This window comes from Petaurus breviceps, unplaced genomic scaffold (genome assembly GCF_028583685.1).
Source record: "Petaurus breviceps papuanus isolate PSGF00001 unplaced genomic scaffold, PetGlider_PUasm1.0 181, whole genome shotgun sequence".
NCBI classification, from domain to species: Eukaryota; Metazoa; Chordata; class Mammalia; order Diprotodontia; family Petauridae; genus Petaurus; species Petaurus breviceps.
The window spans coordinates 17,709,098-17,727,411 of record NW_027185784.1 but is presented as its reverse complement, the minus strand read 5'-3'; the positions used below and the strand labels follow the sequence as shown (position 1 = coordinate 17,727,411).

General features: G+C 40.3%; 1 protein-coding gene and 1 long non-coding RNA gene across 2 annotated transcripts in view; one reads left to right on the top strand and one right to left on the bottom strand.

The window, feature by feature from the left end:
- The window catches only part of LOC138160620 (aldo-keto reductase family 1 member B1-like), a 27,199-nt gene extending 10,610 nt beyond the window's left edge, over positions 1-16,589 (top strand). The window contains exons 2-10 of the mRNA XM_069087261.1: positions 3,042-3,209; positions 4,314-4,430; positions 5,169-5,246; positions 8,399-8,521; positions 8,918-9,024; positions 9,916-9,997; positions 10,284-10,367; positions 15,381-15,463; positions 16,173-16,589. Coding sequence (XP_068943362.1) covers positions 3,042-3,209; positions 4,314-4,430; positions 5,169-5,246; positions 8,399-8,521; positions 8,918-9,024; positions 9,916-9,997; positions 10,284-10,367; positions 15,381-15,463; positions 16,173-16,215 — 885 coding nt within the window. The 3' untranslated portion in view covers positions 16,216-16,589. The remainder of the gene's footprint in view (positions 1-3,041; positions 3,210-4,313; positions 4,431-5,168; positions 5,247-8,398; positions 8,522-8,917; positions 9,025-9,915; positions 9,998-10,283; positions 10,368-15,380; positions 15,464-16,172) is intronic.
- The window catches only part of LOC138160621 (uncharacterized), a 138,279-nt gene continuing 128,887 nt past the window's right edge, over positions 8,923-18,314 (bottom strand). Inside the window, exons 2-3 of the long non-coding RNA XR_011168177.1 lie at positions 14,744-14,794; positions 8,923-9,055 (exon numbers count right to left, since the gene is read on the bottom strand). This is a non-coding gene — a long non-coding RNA (uncharacterized lncRNA). The remainder of the gene's footprint in view (positions 9,056-14,743; positions 14,795-18,314) is intronic.

The following is an 18,314-nucleotide window of genomic DNA, read 5'->3' as shown; positions in this document are numbered from 1 at the left end:
CAGCTCTTTGTGAACTCCATTTGAGGTTTTCTTGGCAAAGATACTCAAGTGGCTTGCCCTTTCCTTCTCCAGTAGATTAAGGAAAACAGGTTAAGTGACCCAGGCTCATACAGCTAGTGAGGTCACATTTGAACTCGGGCCTTCCTGAATCCAAGCCTGGCACTCAAGCTACTGCACCACCTGGCCTGCCTTTTAGACTGAGTCATTAATAAGAAGAACTTTTTGCAGTAACTTTTCATGCCTTTTCCCCCAGGGCTTCTGAGACCAGCAGGTTGAGGACACCTGGACTGGATCATCTCTGAAGTCCTTTTCAGCCCCCAAATTCTGTGATTTGTAAAACAGCAGTAATGAGTCGGAGGAGAGCACTTTGTGAACCATAAATTGCTGTATAAAGCTGGAGTTATTGTGGATTAAAATACTTTCTGTTAGCATTGGGAAACTGATAGCCTAAGATAAAGCTGATCAGAAATCCTCTGTCACTTACCATGAGAACCTGGCCCTTCACTATAGGGCATTCTCATGACAACTGTAAGCTCCTGAACATTCCGAGACTCGGCTGCTTGTGATTCGTATGTTAGCTTGTGGTAAAGATGGTTGATTTCTGGGGAAGTTGCTAGAATTAGTCATCGTGACTTCGGGCAGGTGGCTTTAAACTTCTTGGGCTTTGGTTTCCTTATTTGTAAAATGAGGTGTTTGGACTTGATAACTTCTAGGATCCCTTTAACTTGACTTCTATGGCCCTGTGGTCATGGTTTGGATCCTTTTAAATTACTACTCATGGAAGGGGGAAAAGGGAAAAAGCATTTACATAACCACTTACTATGTTCCAGGCACTTTGCTAATCACTTCTTACAAGTATTATTTCATTGGTAGGTACTATTATTATCATCCCTACCTTACAGGTGAGGAAACTGAGGCTTGGATTTTGTGATTTGCCCATGGTTGTAGATCTAGTAAGTGTCTAAAGTAGGATTTGAACTTGGGTCTTACTGATTCTAGGTGGCCCCCTGGATAGAGTGCTGGGCTTGGAATCAGGAAGACTCAGGTTCCCAAGTTCATATCTTGCTTCAGACACTATAGCTGTGTGACCCTGGGCAAGTCACTTAACTCTGTTGGCCTCAGTTTCCTCATCTGTAAAATGAGCTGGAGAAGGAAATGGCAAACCACTCCAGTATCTTTGCCAAGAATACAACCCCATTAAGAGTCAGACATGACTGAAATAATTACAGCAATAATTGACTCTAAACTCAAAAGTTTTAAACACTGTACCACCAGTTAATGCTATGGATACTGACTCTTTTTCCCTCCCTATCCTGCACATTTCTTCCTTTTCCTGACTCTTCATCTCTTGCCCAGGGTTTTTGGGTCCTTAGCTCTCCATACAGTTACTACAGTAAGTGCTTTCTAATGATGACTGGTTCATTTCACTCTGGTATAGGCCTTGAAACCCATTTGAAAGGACTATACGTTTACTTAAATTTACTCTAGGAGTAAAAAATATCCCTTTGTGTTTAAGACCCCATAGAATAAAAGGCCTTCCATCTTTCTGGATGAAGTGTTCTGCATGGAGCAAGGCTAATTAGCCAGTGAGTGGGAGTTAAAGTGTAAATTCTGATGTGGGCCCAGTTGTTTGTTTGCAAAGCAAACACTAAGACCTGTTGTGTGACACCCCACCCCCATCAAGCTAATGGTAAAACTCCCTACTCTTTAGGTAACCCGCTGGGTTGTCTAATGATGACAGAGATGTTCTGATTGAATTTAAAAAACATTTCTTATGCACCTACTGTGAGTAGAACACTTTAGTGTGCACTGGGGTTGGGGAGAAAGTTTATAGGATTGAAGATACAAAGCTAGACAGTGTTTAAGTAATTTGTTGAATGACAGGCTCCACAAAAGCTAAAATATTAGACCAGATCTAAAAAGATGAAATATAATTTATTTTAAACTTACATACAAAAATTTAAATACACAATAAGAAAAAAAGATACATTGAAAACTTAAATACAAAATAAGAAAAGAAAAAAAAGCATTGCCATGTGCACAGCAGAACATAAGAGGATTCAAAATATACAATAAATTGCCATTTCAAGAAAACCTATATAATAAATACTATGCATTGTGTTTATAATTGTCCATCTTTTCTTAGCTTCCTTGTAAGTTTTGTTCTCTGCTATGCACTTTTTACTTTATTCTTTTTCCCCCTTCCCTCCCCCCTCAGGTACAATTAAGTATTAATATAATTTATATATATGTACACATATATACACGCATATGCATGTATACACATACAAAGATATATACATACATATACCCATACATATGCATATGTACACATACACTTAGATACCTATAATCATACTCATATATAGACATATACATCCATATGTATCTCCGTAAGACCATACTATACTTATTTGTCCTCTATCTCTCGGAAGGTGGATACCACTTCATGAGTAAAAAAAAAATGAAATTTAATAAGAAAGTCAAGTTTCAAACTTGGATCCCCAAAATCAGCTTCACAAGTTTAAGAAGGTGAAAGGGAATCTAGACAGCATTTCATCTGAAAAAGGTCTGGGGATTTTAGTGGACTACAGGTTCAGTATTGGTCACCTGTTTGATTAGTAGTCCAAGAGAGACATAGTGTCTCGGATTATTGAAGTAGAAGGAGTGTTGTATCTGGAAGCTGGAACTCAGGCCTTCCTGACTCCAGGACTCGTGGTCTGGCCATTGTACTGCCTAGCTACCCCCATAAGGTCATAATTTAGAATTAGAAGGGGCATCTGTTTTCTACCTCTTCTCTTTTTACAAATGAAGACATTGAGACCTAGGAAGGATTGAGTGACTTATGCAAAGCCATTTAAGTAGTGACAGCCCAGATTCTAACTTTGGTGCATAGGCTCCCTCCACTGCATCAAGTGACCTCCCAGTGTTTCTGGCCTATTGTAAAGTTTTTCTTTAGATGTGGCCTCTAACATAGAAATAATTATCACTTCTTGGGATAGGTTTTTAGCTCATATATCTTATGTGACTTTTCATTTCAGTCCCCTCCAGGCAAAGTGGCTGATGCTGTGAAGGCTGCGATCGATGTTGGATACCGCCACATTGACTGTGCCCACGTCTACCAGAATGAGAATGAAGTAGGTGAGGCCATCCAAGACAAGATCAAGGCGAATGTTGTCAAACGGGAAGACCTCTTCATTGTCAGCAAGGTTTGTAGTGACTTGTGGTCAGGCTGAGGGAGTCTGAATTCATGTCCTGTTCTGTGGACTTTTTTTTACTCCAATTAAACCAAAACTCTTACCTTGATAGTAGCATTAATTTTAGACAGCAGTTAGTGGGAAGATCCATCCAGTGTGGAATAAAGGGTAGCATGCCATGTTTGATTTGTGAAACATTGACAGTGGGCAAGGCACTGTGCTGGGGGTACAGAGACTTAGAAGGAAGGGGACATGTAGTTTTTCCCATCGGGAAAGGACTGTTTTGATTGGGAATGGGGAGTTAGAGAGAGAGAGAGAGATTGTGTGTGTGTGTGTGTGTGTGTGTGTGTGTGTGTGTGTGTAAGAGTGAGATAATTTTAAGCCAGGCCTATAGGTGACTAGCCTGTGCCAATGAATAACTCGTACCAGCTCATTTGAGGATGTTCAGGGAGGATGTTCGCTGAGTCCAAAATTTTCAGGTCTGCTTATGTACCTTTGGTGTCTGCCTAGTTCTCAACTTTTACCTGTGTCTCCAAGAAGCTTTAGCATGTATAGCAGCCACATCCTGGCAAAATTATCTCAGCACACAGGCTTAAACCAGGTTGAGAGTAACCAATAGGCCTCCGACCCATTGGTGAGGTAGGGAGTTGTCTAGCACGAGCATTTGAAGACTTTTTGGCAGAATGGGTAGGTGAAAAGTTCATTCCAACAGCCATAAAGGTTCCTGAAGCAGGTGCTGTGGGCACTTAGACCTTAGACCTAGGTCAGCATGGATGACGCCAAGGTCATCCGATGCATTTCAGGTCATCATCAATCATCTTTACTTTTGTCCTGCCCCTGGATTTTGATGACTGTAGAAGAGAATGAGGCTGATGACGTTGTCCAGCAATGTCTGGCTTAAATCCTGATGTTGTTGGCCCTCTTCAGGAACAACAATAAGCTCATTTAAGATATCAGATCTATAGTTTTTGAAACAAATTCAGTGATAGATGTAAGAGGAGGAAGTTCATTTCAGACTATTGGGGAGGTCAACAGTTTCTTTGTTTTAGGACCTATGAAAGGCCAAGAGAGGACCTTCCTCCAGTGAATAATTATTTATTGTTCTCTCCTTTGTAGCTTTGGTGCACATACCATGAGAAAAGCTTGGTCAAGTCAGCCTGCCAAAAAACTCTGAGTGACTTGAAGCTGGATTACTTGGATCTCTACCTTGTTCATTGGCCTACAGGATTTAAGGTATGGCTACTCTCCCCAGCACATCCTGTTTCTAGAGCAGATTGAAATGTGCAGTGCGGTTTCTGAAGGTAAATAGAATGAGACCTTCTTGAGAATCAGGTGGAGGGCAAGTTGTCTTTAATCTTCATTTTAGAGCTATAGAAGAATTTGGGATTTTGAGATTTGGTGACTTGCCTGTGACCACCGAGGGAGAAATTATCAAAGCTCTTGAGTTGTGTGGCTTTCTTCATGTGTGCTTCCTGGTCCTTTGGAGACCTCTAATTTCTTTGTTTAGTACGTTAATATCTTACTACAGAATGTGTATGTAGGGTTTTGTTGGGTGTTTTTTGTGAGCAATGCTTAGAAATGAGCTTTCTGAGAAGAATCTACATGTGAATATTGGACTTCATTAAACTGAATTGGATTTTTGGGGGCACTGGTTATATATCTATATAGATTTATATGTATTATATATATATAGAGAGAGAGAGAGATCTTTCTGTCTAGATCTACATAGATTCATAGATAGATACAGACATATAGATTCATGTAGACAAATATAGATAGATATATATGAATTTATTCCCAAACTATGTTAAAAAAGGATATGGCTACTCAAGTTTGGTACATATAGTTTTCTGTATGTTCCTTTTAGAAAAAGGATAGCCTTCTAAGGAAAAAGGTCTATGAATTTTAATTTATATTGGTGTGTCTCATCTATGAAATTCAGTTTATGTTTTTGTGTCTTGTCTGTGACAGGCTGGACAGGATCTTTTCCCAATGGATGACAAGGGCAATGTGATTCCCAGTAACACAGACTTTTTGGATACATGGACGGTAAGGCCATTCACTGTTTTAGGTGGGCTCTTTGGGGTGTGCTTAGACAATCATTTGAGGTCTTTTGTGGAGTTCTGTTGTTTCATTGAATCTTTAAGCCATGTGTTTGTGCTTCTGTATGAACCCCTGTTCAGTTTTTTTGTTAGTTTGCTATTTTCTTAGCAGAATCTGACTTGAATTTTATTCATTCAATAAACATTAAGCCCCCAAATGCACTGTGTTAAGTGACAGGGGAGATAACATCTTTTAGATGACATGATCCCATGTCTTCTTGTAGCTTTGAGTCTTACAACAGAGATAAGACACAAACACAGATAACTGTAGTATTTAACATTATATGAGACATGACTTCAGGAGTCAGAAATAGAAGCTTGAGGTCCAAAGGAGAATGTTCTTGTCAGATGGACAGACAAAGCTTCAGGGAAGAGATAGCATTTGAATTGGACTTTAAAGAACAAGAGAATTCAAACAGATGGTTGGAAGGGGACATTCCAAGACTAGGAAACAGCTTGAGTAAAGGGCGAAAATGGTGAGAAAGTAGAGTAATAGAGCCACTAAAGAATTTTGAGCAGAAAAGCAGCATGGTCAGAAGAATGGTTAAGAACAGTTCTGGCTAGTGGAAAAGAGAGTAGTAACCTGGAGAGGGAAGAACGTATATGTGGGCAATCCTGTTAGGAAACTCATACACATGTTCCGGTGGATAGTAAAGAGAGGATGTATACTGGGATGGTGAAAGGAAACAGTCAGTCAGTATCAAACACTGCTAGGCACTGTGCTAAGTCTTGGGATGTGCAGAAAGGCAAAAAGACTCTACTCTTGAGGAACTCACAATCTTAATGGAGTGGACAACATGAAAAAACTTGGATAAACAATTTACAGGATACATTGGAGAGAATTAGTAGACGGTGCTAGCATTAAGACCATTAGGAAAGGCTTTCTGTAGAAGGTAGTATGTGGAGATTGGGTAATAGAAGATGTAAGAAAACAGGGAAGGTAAGGGGCAGGTTAGGAAGGGCCAGAAGGAAAGGCTTCCTCCGGGAGGTAGGATTGCAGGATATGTGGGGGGTGTAGAATGTAAGAAGAAGGGGAAGGTGGGAGGCAGGTCATGAAGAACTTTGACAAACAGGATTTTATATCTGGCTCTGGAGGAACAAGGAGCCACTGAAGTTTATTGAGTTGGGGAGAGGAGATGGTCAAGTCTTTGTTTCTGGGACATCAGTTTGACAGCTGAGCGGTGGATGAATTAGAGTGAGGAGAAACTCGACTCTGGCAGACCCACCAGTAGGCTGTTGCAGTAGTCCAAGCATGAAGTGATAAGGGCTTCCATCAATGTGGTGTGGTGGCAGTGTCAATAAGGGGGCAAAGCCAAGAGAAGTTATGAAGGGGAAATATACAGACCCTTGGCATCAAATTGGATATAGGGAAATGAGAGACAGTGAGGGTCAAGGATGACAAGAAGATTGCAGGCCTGGCTACTTGAAAAGATGGTGGTAACTTCAACAGTAATAGGGAAGTTAGAAATAGCATAGGGTTTAGAGGAAAAGATAATAATCCAGTTTGGGGCATATTGAGTTTAAGATATCTACAGGAAATCCAGTTTTAACTGTCTAGTAGATACTTGGAGATGCAGTTCTGGAAGTCAGCAAAGAAGTTAGGACTAGATGCCGCAGATATTGCAGAAAAAAGACTTGGTCTCTGTGATTGACTCTTCCCTCTCCCTTAATCCAAAGTATCAAGCATAGAGGACTGGGTAAGTGATTTTGGGAAGGAAGAATGGGATTAGGAACAAAGATCACAAGTTCATATTTTGGTATTTTGAATTTGAGATACTAGGGGGCAGATCAGTTGTTCTGTAGTCAGTGATTGACAGCAGAAGCTTAGGATGAGAGCCAGAAGTGCCTTTAGAGAAAATCTAGTAAACTAACACTCATCTTACCCCTCATCGTCACCATCATAGCTAACATTTATATAGTGCTAATGGTTTTCAAAACACTTAACAGGTATCTCATTTGATCTTCACAACAATCCTAGGAGTAGGTGCTGGGTTTTTTTTTTTTTTTCCATTTGGAGGGCAATTGGAGTTAAGTAACTTGCCCAAGGTTACACGGCTAGTTATTTTGTGTGGGTGTTAAGTGTCTGAGGCCGGAACCGAACCTGGGTCCTCCCAACTCTGGGGCTAGTGTTTACTCACTGTGCCATCTAGCCACCCCAGTAGGTGCTGTTTTATCATTCTCATTTTACAGATCAGGAAACTGAGGCAGTCAGATTAAGTCAGCCAGCTAAGAAGTGTCTGAGGCCAGATTTTACCTAGTCTTTCTGACTCTCAGGTCTAGCCCCTTTCTCAGAAAGGAATCTAGAGATTAGAGCTATAGATTTGGAAGTCATTTGCTCAGGAATGATTGCAAAATACTTGAGAGTGAATGGGATTGAAAAGGGGAAAAGTAGGTGGCCAAAGGGAGACCCTGGGTAGCACCAATATTGACTTTGGGAGGATGACAAGTTGTCATTGAAGGAGATGGGAAAAACTGTCAATGAGGTAGGAGGAGAACCAGTGAATACTGGGTTAAGGTCATGGGAAGAAGGAGCATCTAGCAAAAACATAAGCAACAGAGGTCAAGAAGAAAGACCAAAAATTGCTTTTATTTGATTTTTTAAAAAATTCTTTTAGAATTTGGCAGTTAGATGGTTGTTAGGGAACTTTGAGTCATTTCAGGAGGGAGAGAAACCAGATTAACAGAAGCTGAAGAGAAAGTAAAAGTTTCAGTTATACACAACTTTAATGAACTATATATAACATAACCTGAAGACAGAAGGGATTGGGTAGACATGAGCTTCATCATGGGAAATTAGGAGTGAGTGGAGAGGCTGGAAGAATAGCTGGAATAAAGTCTTGGGAGGAGGCAACAGGGAAATGAGATCTATTCACTAACCCATTCTTCCCATAACTTCTCATCTCTCATCAGCCCTCCTACTGCATCCCTTCCCCAACCCTCAGCTAAAGGCCTTGCTTCATACTTTGCTGAGAAAAAAAAAACAGTCCATTTGCTAAGTCTTCCTCCTCCTCTCTCATCATTCAGATATCTTCCCCTATTTTCTTCTCCACCCTGGTTTCAAGAAATGTTTTTAGTCCTTCACAGAGACCCTCTTTTCAGGGTATGGAAGAGTTGGTGGATGCAGGACTGGTGAAAGCCATTGGAATATCCAATTTCAACCATGACCAGATTGAGAAGCTCTTGGCCAAGCCGGGACTGAAGTATGAGCCGGCAGTTAACCAGGTAAGGTCTGAAGAGAAGATGGTGCCCTTGGCCTGTATTTTTGGGCCATATGACCCTGACACTTTACAGGCATTTAACAGCCAGGAAAGAGGTTCCCTTAGGACTTCAGGCTGGTAAGAGAAGGGATCTGGGAGATTGGTGCTGCCAGACTCCAGGGACCAATTCTATTTTGACAAACCTTGGAAAATTAGAGAATCTTAAAACAGTCTTTTGACACTTTGACAGTGATATCTGGGCTATGGTTCCTGCTGTAGAGAGCTCTCCTTGGAAAAACTTTAATAAACTCAGCCCAAATCATCAGTAGGGAGAGGAAAAATTCAGGATTGGTGCATGAGGGTGAGATCAGGGTGTCCTGGGGCAAGTCGTTCACTTGTTATAACATTTGTTGATTTACAGATCGAGTGCCATCCGTATCTCACCCAGGAGAAGTTGATCGAATATTGCTGGTCCAAGGGCATTGTGGTGACAGCCTACAGTCCCCTTGGTTCTCCAGATCGGCCATGGTGAGGAGTCTAAGGAGCCATAATTTCCTGTCTTCTCACAAGGGATAGAAGCAAAGAGAGGACATGTTCATTCTAAGGGAAATGTTCTTGGCAGTTGCACAGCAAACCCATCTAGTTGGGGTGGTGGTGGGGGGGAGAAGGGTGGGTTTAGGACTTAACTTGATTATCTTATAGAGTAGCAGTATTATGTAGTAGTAGATAGAGGACCCACCTCTTGAGTCAGGAAACCTTGACATGCCAGCATGGACAGATTATTCGCTGTCCCTGGGCAACTCTCTGAGACTATCTTTATTGCTAAAGGACTTTGCCATGTGGGGAGTTCTTTACACCAATGAAATAACAGCTCTTACTTCCCCTTCCCCTTGGGGGAAAAAAACAACTAAAAAGGGACCTTCTAAAGAAGGCCAGTTTTACAAATTAGGAAACCAAGGCCCGTAGAAGTTATAAGTAACTTGCCCAAAGTCATAGTAGGTAGCAGACCTAGGATTTTAATATGGGCCTTCTGCCTTCCCATACCAGCATTCCTTCCTTCACACTACCATACATACCACTACCAACAAGATTTCTTGCTCTTTTAGGAAAGGTTTTGTGGCCTAGTATTAAGCAAGTTTGTACAAAGTTCTAAGGGTCCAAATTCCCGCTTAACTCACTGAGTGTACCTTGTGGGACTTGGGGGAGGAAGTAGGAAATCCTTTACTTTCCCTAGCACCAAATGGAACAAATGATACTCACTTGGTTTATAGGGGTTCAGAGAGGAATCTCTAGAGTTGTCACTTTTATTTAAAATGACAGTGACATGAAACTTAAAAGTAAAAAACGTATTAAAGTAAAATTTTAAATTAATTGAAATTTAAGAGTGCTTATTCATATTTAGTATCTTCTCATTCCTAGGGCCAAGCCAGAGGACCCCTCTCTCTTGAATGACTCCAGGATCGAGGCCATTGCAGCAAAGCACCAAAAAACCACAGCACAGGTACCAAGGGGTTTGCTGCCACTTACAGGCCTTGTCATCACTAGCTAGAGGTTCTGCTTGAGGCTTCCTTTCCGCTCTTCTCCCCCCCTCCTTATGGCTTTCCCCTTAAATACTGCAACTTTAAGCTCAGCCCTGTTTCACTCTTCTAAATGTAAATGGCAGAAGAGAATTCTTTTATTCTATGGAGTGATTGATCTTAAGGAGGAAGGGGACCTGACTCCTCCTCAAGTTCCTGATGGCCCCACATAGACTGGAGAGAACAGTGTCTCTCTCTTTCTGTCTGCAGGTTCTGATCAGGTTCCACATCCAGAGAAAGGTTGTTGTGATCCCTAAGTCGATCACGCCATCACGGATTGCGGAGAACTTTCAGGTAAGATACCCATGGATCTTGTGTTTCTCAGGGGAACAGGAAACATGCTGGCCAGTGCCCCTTTGAACAGAAGTTTTTAGCTTTTTTTTTTTTTTTTTTATCATGCACTACTTTGGCAGCCTGGTGAAGCCATGGATCCCACTCAGAATAATGTTTTTAAGTACTTGAAATAGTAGGATTACAAAAGATTGTAATTATGCTGCAATTAAAATATAGTTACAATTATATTGAAATATGCTTATCAAAACATTCAAATTACATTAAAATTGTTGGGTTGTTTCAGTCCTGTCCTACTCTTTATAACGCCATTTGGGGTTTTCTTGGCAAAGATACAGGAGTGATTTCCCATTTCCTTTTCTAGCTCATTTTACAGATGAGGAAACTGAGGCAAACAGGGTTAAGTGACATGCCCAGGGTCACATAGCTAATAAGTGTCCAAGGCCGGATTTGAACTTGGGAAGATGAGTCTTTTTGACTTTAAACACAGCACTCTTCACTGTGCCACCTAGCTGCTCTTATATATAAAAATATACTTATCCCTCCCCCCACCAAAAGAAAAGAAAAAGTTTGTAGAACCCAGGTGATGATTCTCTGATCTAGACTGTGGTCATAGTTCTTTTTCTGGATGTGGACAACAACTAATGCAATCTTTTAGAAAAAGATTGTTGGTTTTTTTTTTCCATGACCTCATTTCCAGATATATCCCTCTCTCCTACCCAAAGAACTACCCTTTATAACAGAATAAAAAAGAAAGGAGGAGAAGGCGATTCAGCAAAAATGATCAACGTATCAATTGAGCGTGACAGTGAATGCAGCGTTCCACATCCCTCGTGCCTTTTCTATGGAAGGTCTGGGGCAGGCAGTGGGGTCAGGTCATTCATTACCAATCAGGAAAGGCTTCATAGAGGAAGTGGCATTTCAGCTGGGTTTTAAAGGATAAGTAGGCAAAGAGTGGGCAGGGAGAGCATTCCAGGCATAGAGAGTAGTCTGAGCCAAGTCAGAGGTGGGAGGGCACGCTGCATATTCAGGGGACAGAGGAATCCAGTTTGTCTGGAGGTGTAGAGGGCATGGTGGGGACAATATGAGGAAATAATAACTGCCTTTTAGACATCACCAGACAGTGAAGAAAGTACTTTGTTCACCATAATCCTATGAAGTAGCTTAATGGAAAATACTAGTCATTAGAGCAATTAAAAATTATCTAGGGAAATCTTCCCGTGTCTCCATATGCCTTTTACCACTGGGAGCCTTGGAAAGTGACACTTCTTTTCAGTAAATGTCTTCAGGCAGAGGCTAGATGGTCACTGGTCAGCAGTGCCATAGAAGGGGCTTCATGTTTTCAGGTATGAATTGTACAATGTGACCTATGGATTCCTTTCCTTGCCTCACATTTCATAATTTTCTCATATACATTCTTACTTCAGTACTTTGAAGGCTCCACTCCTTTTTGATTTGGGTTTTCCCTTCATGATAGAGATAATAACCTCTCCATGGTTTATTAAATGGTCCTTGAAAGCTGCTGTGGCTTGAGCCTCTGAGCTCTCAGCTAGACTAATCTTCCTATGACAGTCTGTAACTGACCTATTCTCAGTAGTCATTGAACTCCATAAACACATGAGGCCTGTCTTGACACAAAACCAGTCTTCGTAAAAGGGCAAAGCTGACCCAGAATTTGGTTTTCCATAATAGCATGGCATCTTGCAGCTCAGATGTCTCATGTACTTGTCTGGTCTCTGAAAACATCTCCCCTTAGGCATCCTGGAATGGGCTTGTTCTCAGAGCAGCTCTGAAAGGAGGGGCTTCTAGAAAACCTACTTCTCTGGTCCAGGTAGCTCATAGAGGTTCTTAGATGTTTCTGCTGAAATCTTTTGCAAAACTGATTTCAGTACAATTTAGTACAGACACTTGAATTTTCCTTTTCCAATAGCTAATTCAGGTAGTGAAAACCAGCTGAAACCTTGTGGTTCTAATCTGTTAACAATAGAGCTTAAAAGAGCAACGTCCAATTAGGAACCCATAGTTCATTTGAAACTTGAGAGAATTTAAGTTTTTTATATATCCCTTGTTGTTTCCATATTTGCCTAAATTCTGTATTTAATATAAACAGTGCCAACAGTAGGCTAAACGAAGATTCTTATCTGTGAGGATCTGACTTGTAAAATAAGCCCAAAGATTTGATATTTACCAAAGTAGACATGAAAGCTAATGCTTTTCTTAATTAGCACTGATTCTATTATCATTTAACTTTATAAAATTGATAACTCATTTTCTACTTTATTTCAAATTTAAATCTCATAAAGGGAAAAACTTCAGTGTTGCTACTTTTAACTGCCCTGTAACGTCAGTTAGCAAATTATTTTAGTATACTTAAGAAATTCAAATAACAACTTAGAAAAAAAAAAACCTAAGCATTTTGTAGTAACAAAGAAGGCAGAGCTCTGGAAACTTTATTTAAATTAAACATCCAAACAAACAAACAGAAAATGCCTGGTTTGTGCAGAGGGTGAGCAGTACAATTTTATATGTAAAGCCCTCCCTGAACCCAATTTTTAGAACTTATTATTAGAACATTCTCAAAGCCTGTATATCCCGTTAAAATAATTTATATTTGACACATGTAATTGTCTGATCTTGTTGCTTTCTCAGAATTTTCCATTCCAGTTAATCCCCCTTCCCTGTAGGAGGAGGAGTTACTTTAAAGATCAAATCTTAAACATGAATACATAGCTGTCTTCCCTCATTGTAAATGGATGCTTTTTATTCCAAAGTTCATGGGCTGCACAAGTGGATTTGCTTAAAAGATGCTTATGTAACTCCAAATGTAAGTCTTTGTGTACAACAAAGACTTAAGATATAAGTGTACTTAATCTCAGATTGTATCTAGACAACATTGTATAGATATACATTTAAATTGTTTATCTAAATGTTTATATGTAAATGTATACATTTAAATAGAGATAATTGCCTGCACTTAGGACATGCTCTACACACAGGTGTTAATCCCTGATTAAATAACAAATTTAAGTAAAATTGCATTTCCTTTTGAGATAGTCTTTAATTTATTCTTCTCTGAAGTTACTGATTACACTGAAATTCTTTTCCTTAATACAAAACAAAAAATGTTTCTGATTTTTTTAACTTTCTATGGATAAATTTATAACTTTGTCCCACAAATTTCTTCATCTTGTTATTCCCATACCATTTTATTTCAAGGACATTATCTTGTAAATGAATGCATAACTTTTAGAAAGGGGATGACAAGCTCAAGAATTAATTTACATAGTTGTCTACAAATTCAGATGGGAAACAGTAAGATCTTATATACTTGCTTCCTATAGCAGTACAGAAGTGTTAACAAATTGCAACAAGATTGATCATATTTTTAAAAATCATAGCTTTACCTGCCTTGGTTAGAGAAATCTACTATGAAAGGAAGAAGCAAGGACATGGTTATCAAAACCAGGTCTCCAGGCCTAAGCCTGAGGGCACAGAATGACTCAGCATGTGTATAACTGGCTAAACCATCCTTAGTTCTGTTTGATTTCAGGTAAGAGTTGTATTTAGTCTTTGGAATAGCCAGTCATTTGATACATCTCTGCTTCATTCATAGAGCATCATAGCCAGGCATTTACTGGCAAAGTCTTCCTCCTTATTCCTCACTAGAGATTTATGAGGGTTAAGTCCCTGCTGGCTGTTTTAAAACTCCATCCATCTAGGCTTTCCCCTGAAGCACATATTTGAAAGTCACACAGAAGCACACAATTAGCAACACAGGGCTGACAACAAGTGGGTTTCTATTCTTAGTAGATTTCTCCAAAGATCACACTATAGACACACAGAGACATGGAACTTCTAAAAAAAATTTTAGGCTATATTTTGGTTGCTCCGTTTTTGTGCAAGTGGGAAGATGAGCTTCCAAACCATACCCTCTAATGGAAAGTATCCCTCTCAATCTAAGATTGAAGGACTACTTCAAGGTTTAAACACCCTTCTAGCCTTCTCAGAGGAAATAAGTCCTCTAAGGTTTAAGAAAACCTTCCTGGTAAAAATAAAAAAAAACACCAGGACCCCCTCTCAGAGAAAGTAAATTTTCTGAGGTTTAAGACTTCCCCAAAAAAGGGTATCACTCCCTCTTGGAATCAGAAGCTGAGATTCCCCCCCTTGAAGAAGGAAAAATTTCTTCAGGGCTTAAGTCCCCTGTCAAAACTGAGAGCCCACCTTGAGAAAATGAATTCAAGATTTTAAGTGTCTTAGGGGTGGTTGCCTCTAAGAAACTTATAATAAAAGGGCTTTATATTGTCAGTTATTTCTAAATTATCATACTTCACAAAACAGCGCCCCAAGACATACATAGACAAAATTGTAACTTTTCTTACCTTTTAGCATCCTTCTCTGTGAGACAGCCTTCTTCTAAGGTACCAGCCATTCTACAAATAAATAGTAAAAGCAATGAACTTTTCCTCAGACCAGTTGAAACTCCCTCTGTGTCATTTCTCCAACTACCATTTAGAGTGGCTGACTCCTTAAGGAAGGGACTATTTCCACGGTACCCAGATCTTCTTGTACAGATTTACTTTTAAGCCTTAGTGATCTTTTCCTGCCATGTTCAATTTTGAAAACTCATGTCCCTGGAAGACATTTTGAAATCTCACCGTTATCCTTTCCAGAGCTGCTTGTAGAGTATTTAAATATCCCTTACAGTAAATAATACCACTTCATACCTGGAATGTATTTGTTCCTTATTTCCATCTCTTAAAATACCAAGTTTCCTTCGAAATTAGGCTAAAGTAGCACCTTACATACTTTATCCAGCTTCCACAGCCTTGTGTTTTTTATATTTTGTTATTTTTATAGAATTTCCCCAATAGAATGCAGGGATTATTTCATCTTTTTGTCTTTGAATCCTCAGTGCCTTGCAGACTACCTGGCATAAGGTAGGCCAGGTACTACTGTTTGATTTCAGTCCACCTTTTGTGTCAAGGACTCATTGGAAATGCTCTCTTTCCTTTTCAGGTGTTTGATTTTGAGTTGACTGATGAGGAGATGTCGACTATACTTAGCTTTAACCGCAACTGGAGAGTCTGCGCCTTAACCAGGTAGGTATCTCTTGAATGTAGTCTGCCTGTCTCAGTCATCAGTGGGGCAAAGGCATGTGTACCCCCGAAGGGCCATCATCCCAGTGCTGGAAAGGTCTAAAACAGAGCTCTTGGCTAATGCTATCACTAGACAGCCAGACCCCAAACTTTGGGGTGATTTTTGACTATTGTGGATGTGTGTGGGTGTCCACATGTATAACAGTCAGACTTATGAGTATATACAGACAGACACGCGTATATTTGTAGTGTATATCACATACATATTTCACATGGAGAGATACAAACGATGTTTGTGTCTGTATGTTATACATGCATATGTTCGCGTGTTCATGCACATACACATGCATTTAAAACTAGGTACATGTCCTGAGAGTTCTTGCTACCAGTATATTGTGGTGCTGCTGGTGTTCGTTTTAATCTCCCCAGGACCAGATACTCTCTGAGGACAAGGCCTTGTATCCTATACTATTTAGCCCCCTCTCATAGTGCACAGTACAGCCGTGGGGTGCCTAGTAGGTCCTCAGTAACTGTTGACTGATTTGCTGCTTCCAAGGGACTAGCTTTTATAACTCATGCCTTGGACCATCTTTTCAGGCCTTAATTAATTTTTGTTTTTATAATGTTAAGAAGTATACATTCCGCCATCTTTCTGTCTTCATTATGGTCAATGTCCCTATGTTGAAAGCAAATTTGTCTCTTTCCCTTGTAGTGCTGCTTCTCACAAAGATTACCCCTTCAATACCCCATTTTGAAGTTCTGTCTAGTTGCTGCCCAGCGTCTGGATGAAGGTCACCTCTGTTTCCAGCTCTGCTGACTAATCCTGACAAGAACAAATCATTCTTCTGCATCCTGTTGGTCAAGCCTGGCCTCTGCTTCCAAGAGCTGGGTCAGCCATTGAATATCGCTCTCAGATCTTAGCTTGAGTAACTCCTGGTTTTCTGGACCCTCCTCCCTACTAAGCTAGGAATACAGAATGACTACCCCCTCCCCCAAAGGGCCCTGTGAGCAAGAATTTTTCTTCCAGCAAATGGTTTTCTTTTCTTTTAGTAACAAGTAGATTTCATCTACTTGAAGTTATAAAACCCTACCTTCTTGCTTTAAATTAAAAAAAATCTTTCATGTTATACTTAGTGCAGTTGTTTATAAAGTGAGCGCTCAGACATCTGGAGCTGTGGGCCCCTGTCCAACTGGGACACATACAGAGCAACACATCAAGTAAAATATATACAATATAAACATGATAGTAACAAATAAAATATAAAAACCATACACACTTCATTCCCGACTTCTGAGGGGGTGCCAGCTAGGAGAGGCTGGTGGGGTGAGTTCAGAAGTATGGGGCTCTGGCACAAGAGAAGTGGAACTAGGGGCAGCTAGGTGGCCCAGGGAGTAAAGCGCCAGCCCTGGAGTCAGGAGGATCTGAGTTTGCCGGACTCTGATACAACACCCACACAAAGAAACTAGCCATGTGACCTTGGGCAAGTTACATAATCCCAATTGCCCTCCAAAAGGAAAAAAAAAACGGGAACTTGGTTGCCGTAGTTCCCTCCCACCCAAAGTCACCCACAACCCCCTTCCAGGTCTGAACCAACCAGGATGTTTTATCTTCGCTCCTTTTATTCTTTGAAGCCTTTTATTGAATGGTCTTTCTAATATGCATGGGTCTGCACAGATAGACCAATTCACATTTTTTTGCTCAGTTTTCCCTTTTGGGCACTTGTACTTTTTTATATTCCTCCAAGACAGCACCCAAATAGTCACAACTGAAAGACTGTGAAAGGGTGGCAGAAAAGTATGCTGGGAATTCGGTGACTTTAGTACTATTAATTAGCTGTGTGACTAATATACTCTCTGGGCCTCACTTTCCTAATTTGTAAAATTAGGGGTTAGACTGGGTCTCTGAGTGTCCCCTACTATAAGAATCTAAATTCCACCCAATGTTTCTGTCATGTGGGGCTGGCAAGTATCTTTCAGCTGGTCAGTGAAATAAGGGTATAGCAGGGTTTTCCCACTAGGTCAGGCCATTCTCTACACCCCAAAGTTGTCTATTGTACTTTCTGAAATGTACTGTTAGTAGGTGGGGGTCAGAAAATGTGCCAAGGTACTAAGAGGGAGAGGAGAGGGGACATGTAAACAAGGGAAGCAGATGAGGTTGGCAACTCCCTGAGATCATTTGAGGGGCATATGGAATCTGAAAAAAAAAAAAAAAACCACCCAACTGCAGGTGAGATGTACATGTTAGTCAAGTCATTGTCAGCCATTGACATCTTAGTTTGAATTGGTTTATTAATATGTTTCCCAGCTAATAAGATCATATATTGAAAGTTAGAAAAAAACAAGAGTTCATTTAGTCTGACCTCTTAATTTAAAACATTTTTCTGAGATGGTGTCTATAGATTTCACCAAAGGTACATGACATGATTTAGATTTCCTTATTTTCCTCATTGACCATGATGAGAAAACCAAGGACTAAAGAGGTCATGTGATTTGTCCCAAGTTCACATAAATGAGTAGCCTAAGCCATTAGGAGCCGAACTCAGACTCTCCTCAAAATCCAGCGCTTTTTCAGTCAGTCACATATTAAAGCACATACTATGTTCCAGGGATACAAAGACAATCCCTGCCCTCAGGGAGCTCATAGTCTTAATGGGGAAAACAGCATTAAAGCAATTCTGTACAAACATGATACAAAAGGATAAATTAAAGATAACCAATAAAGGGATGATTGACACTAAGGGAGATTGGGCAATTTGACCATTGAGTGGAAGATGAAGTGGAATGGGGAGAGCCTTAAGGCAGGGAGACCAAAAGGCTATTGCAATAGTCTAGGTGTAAGGTAATGAAGGATGCA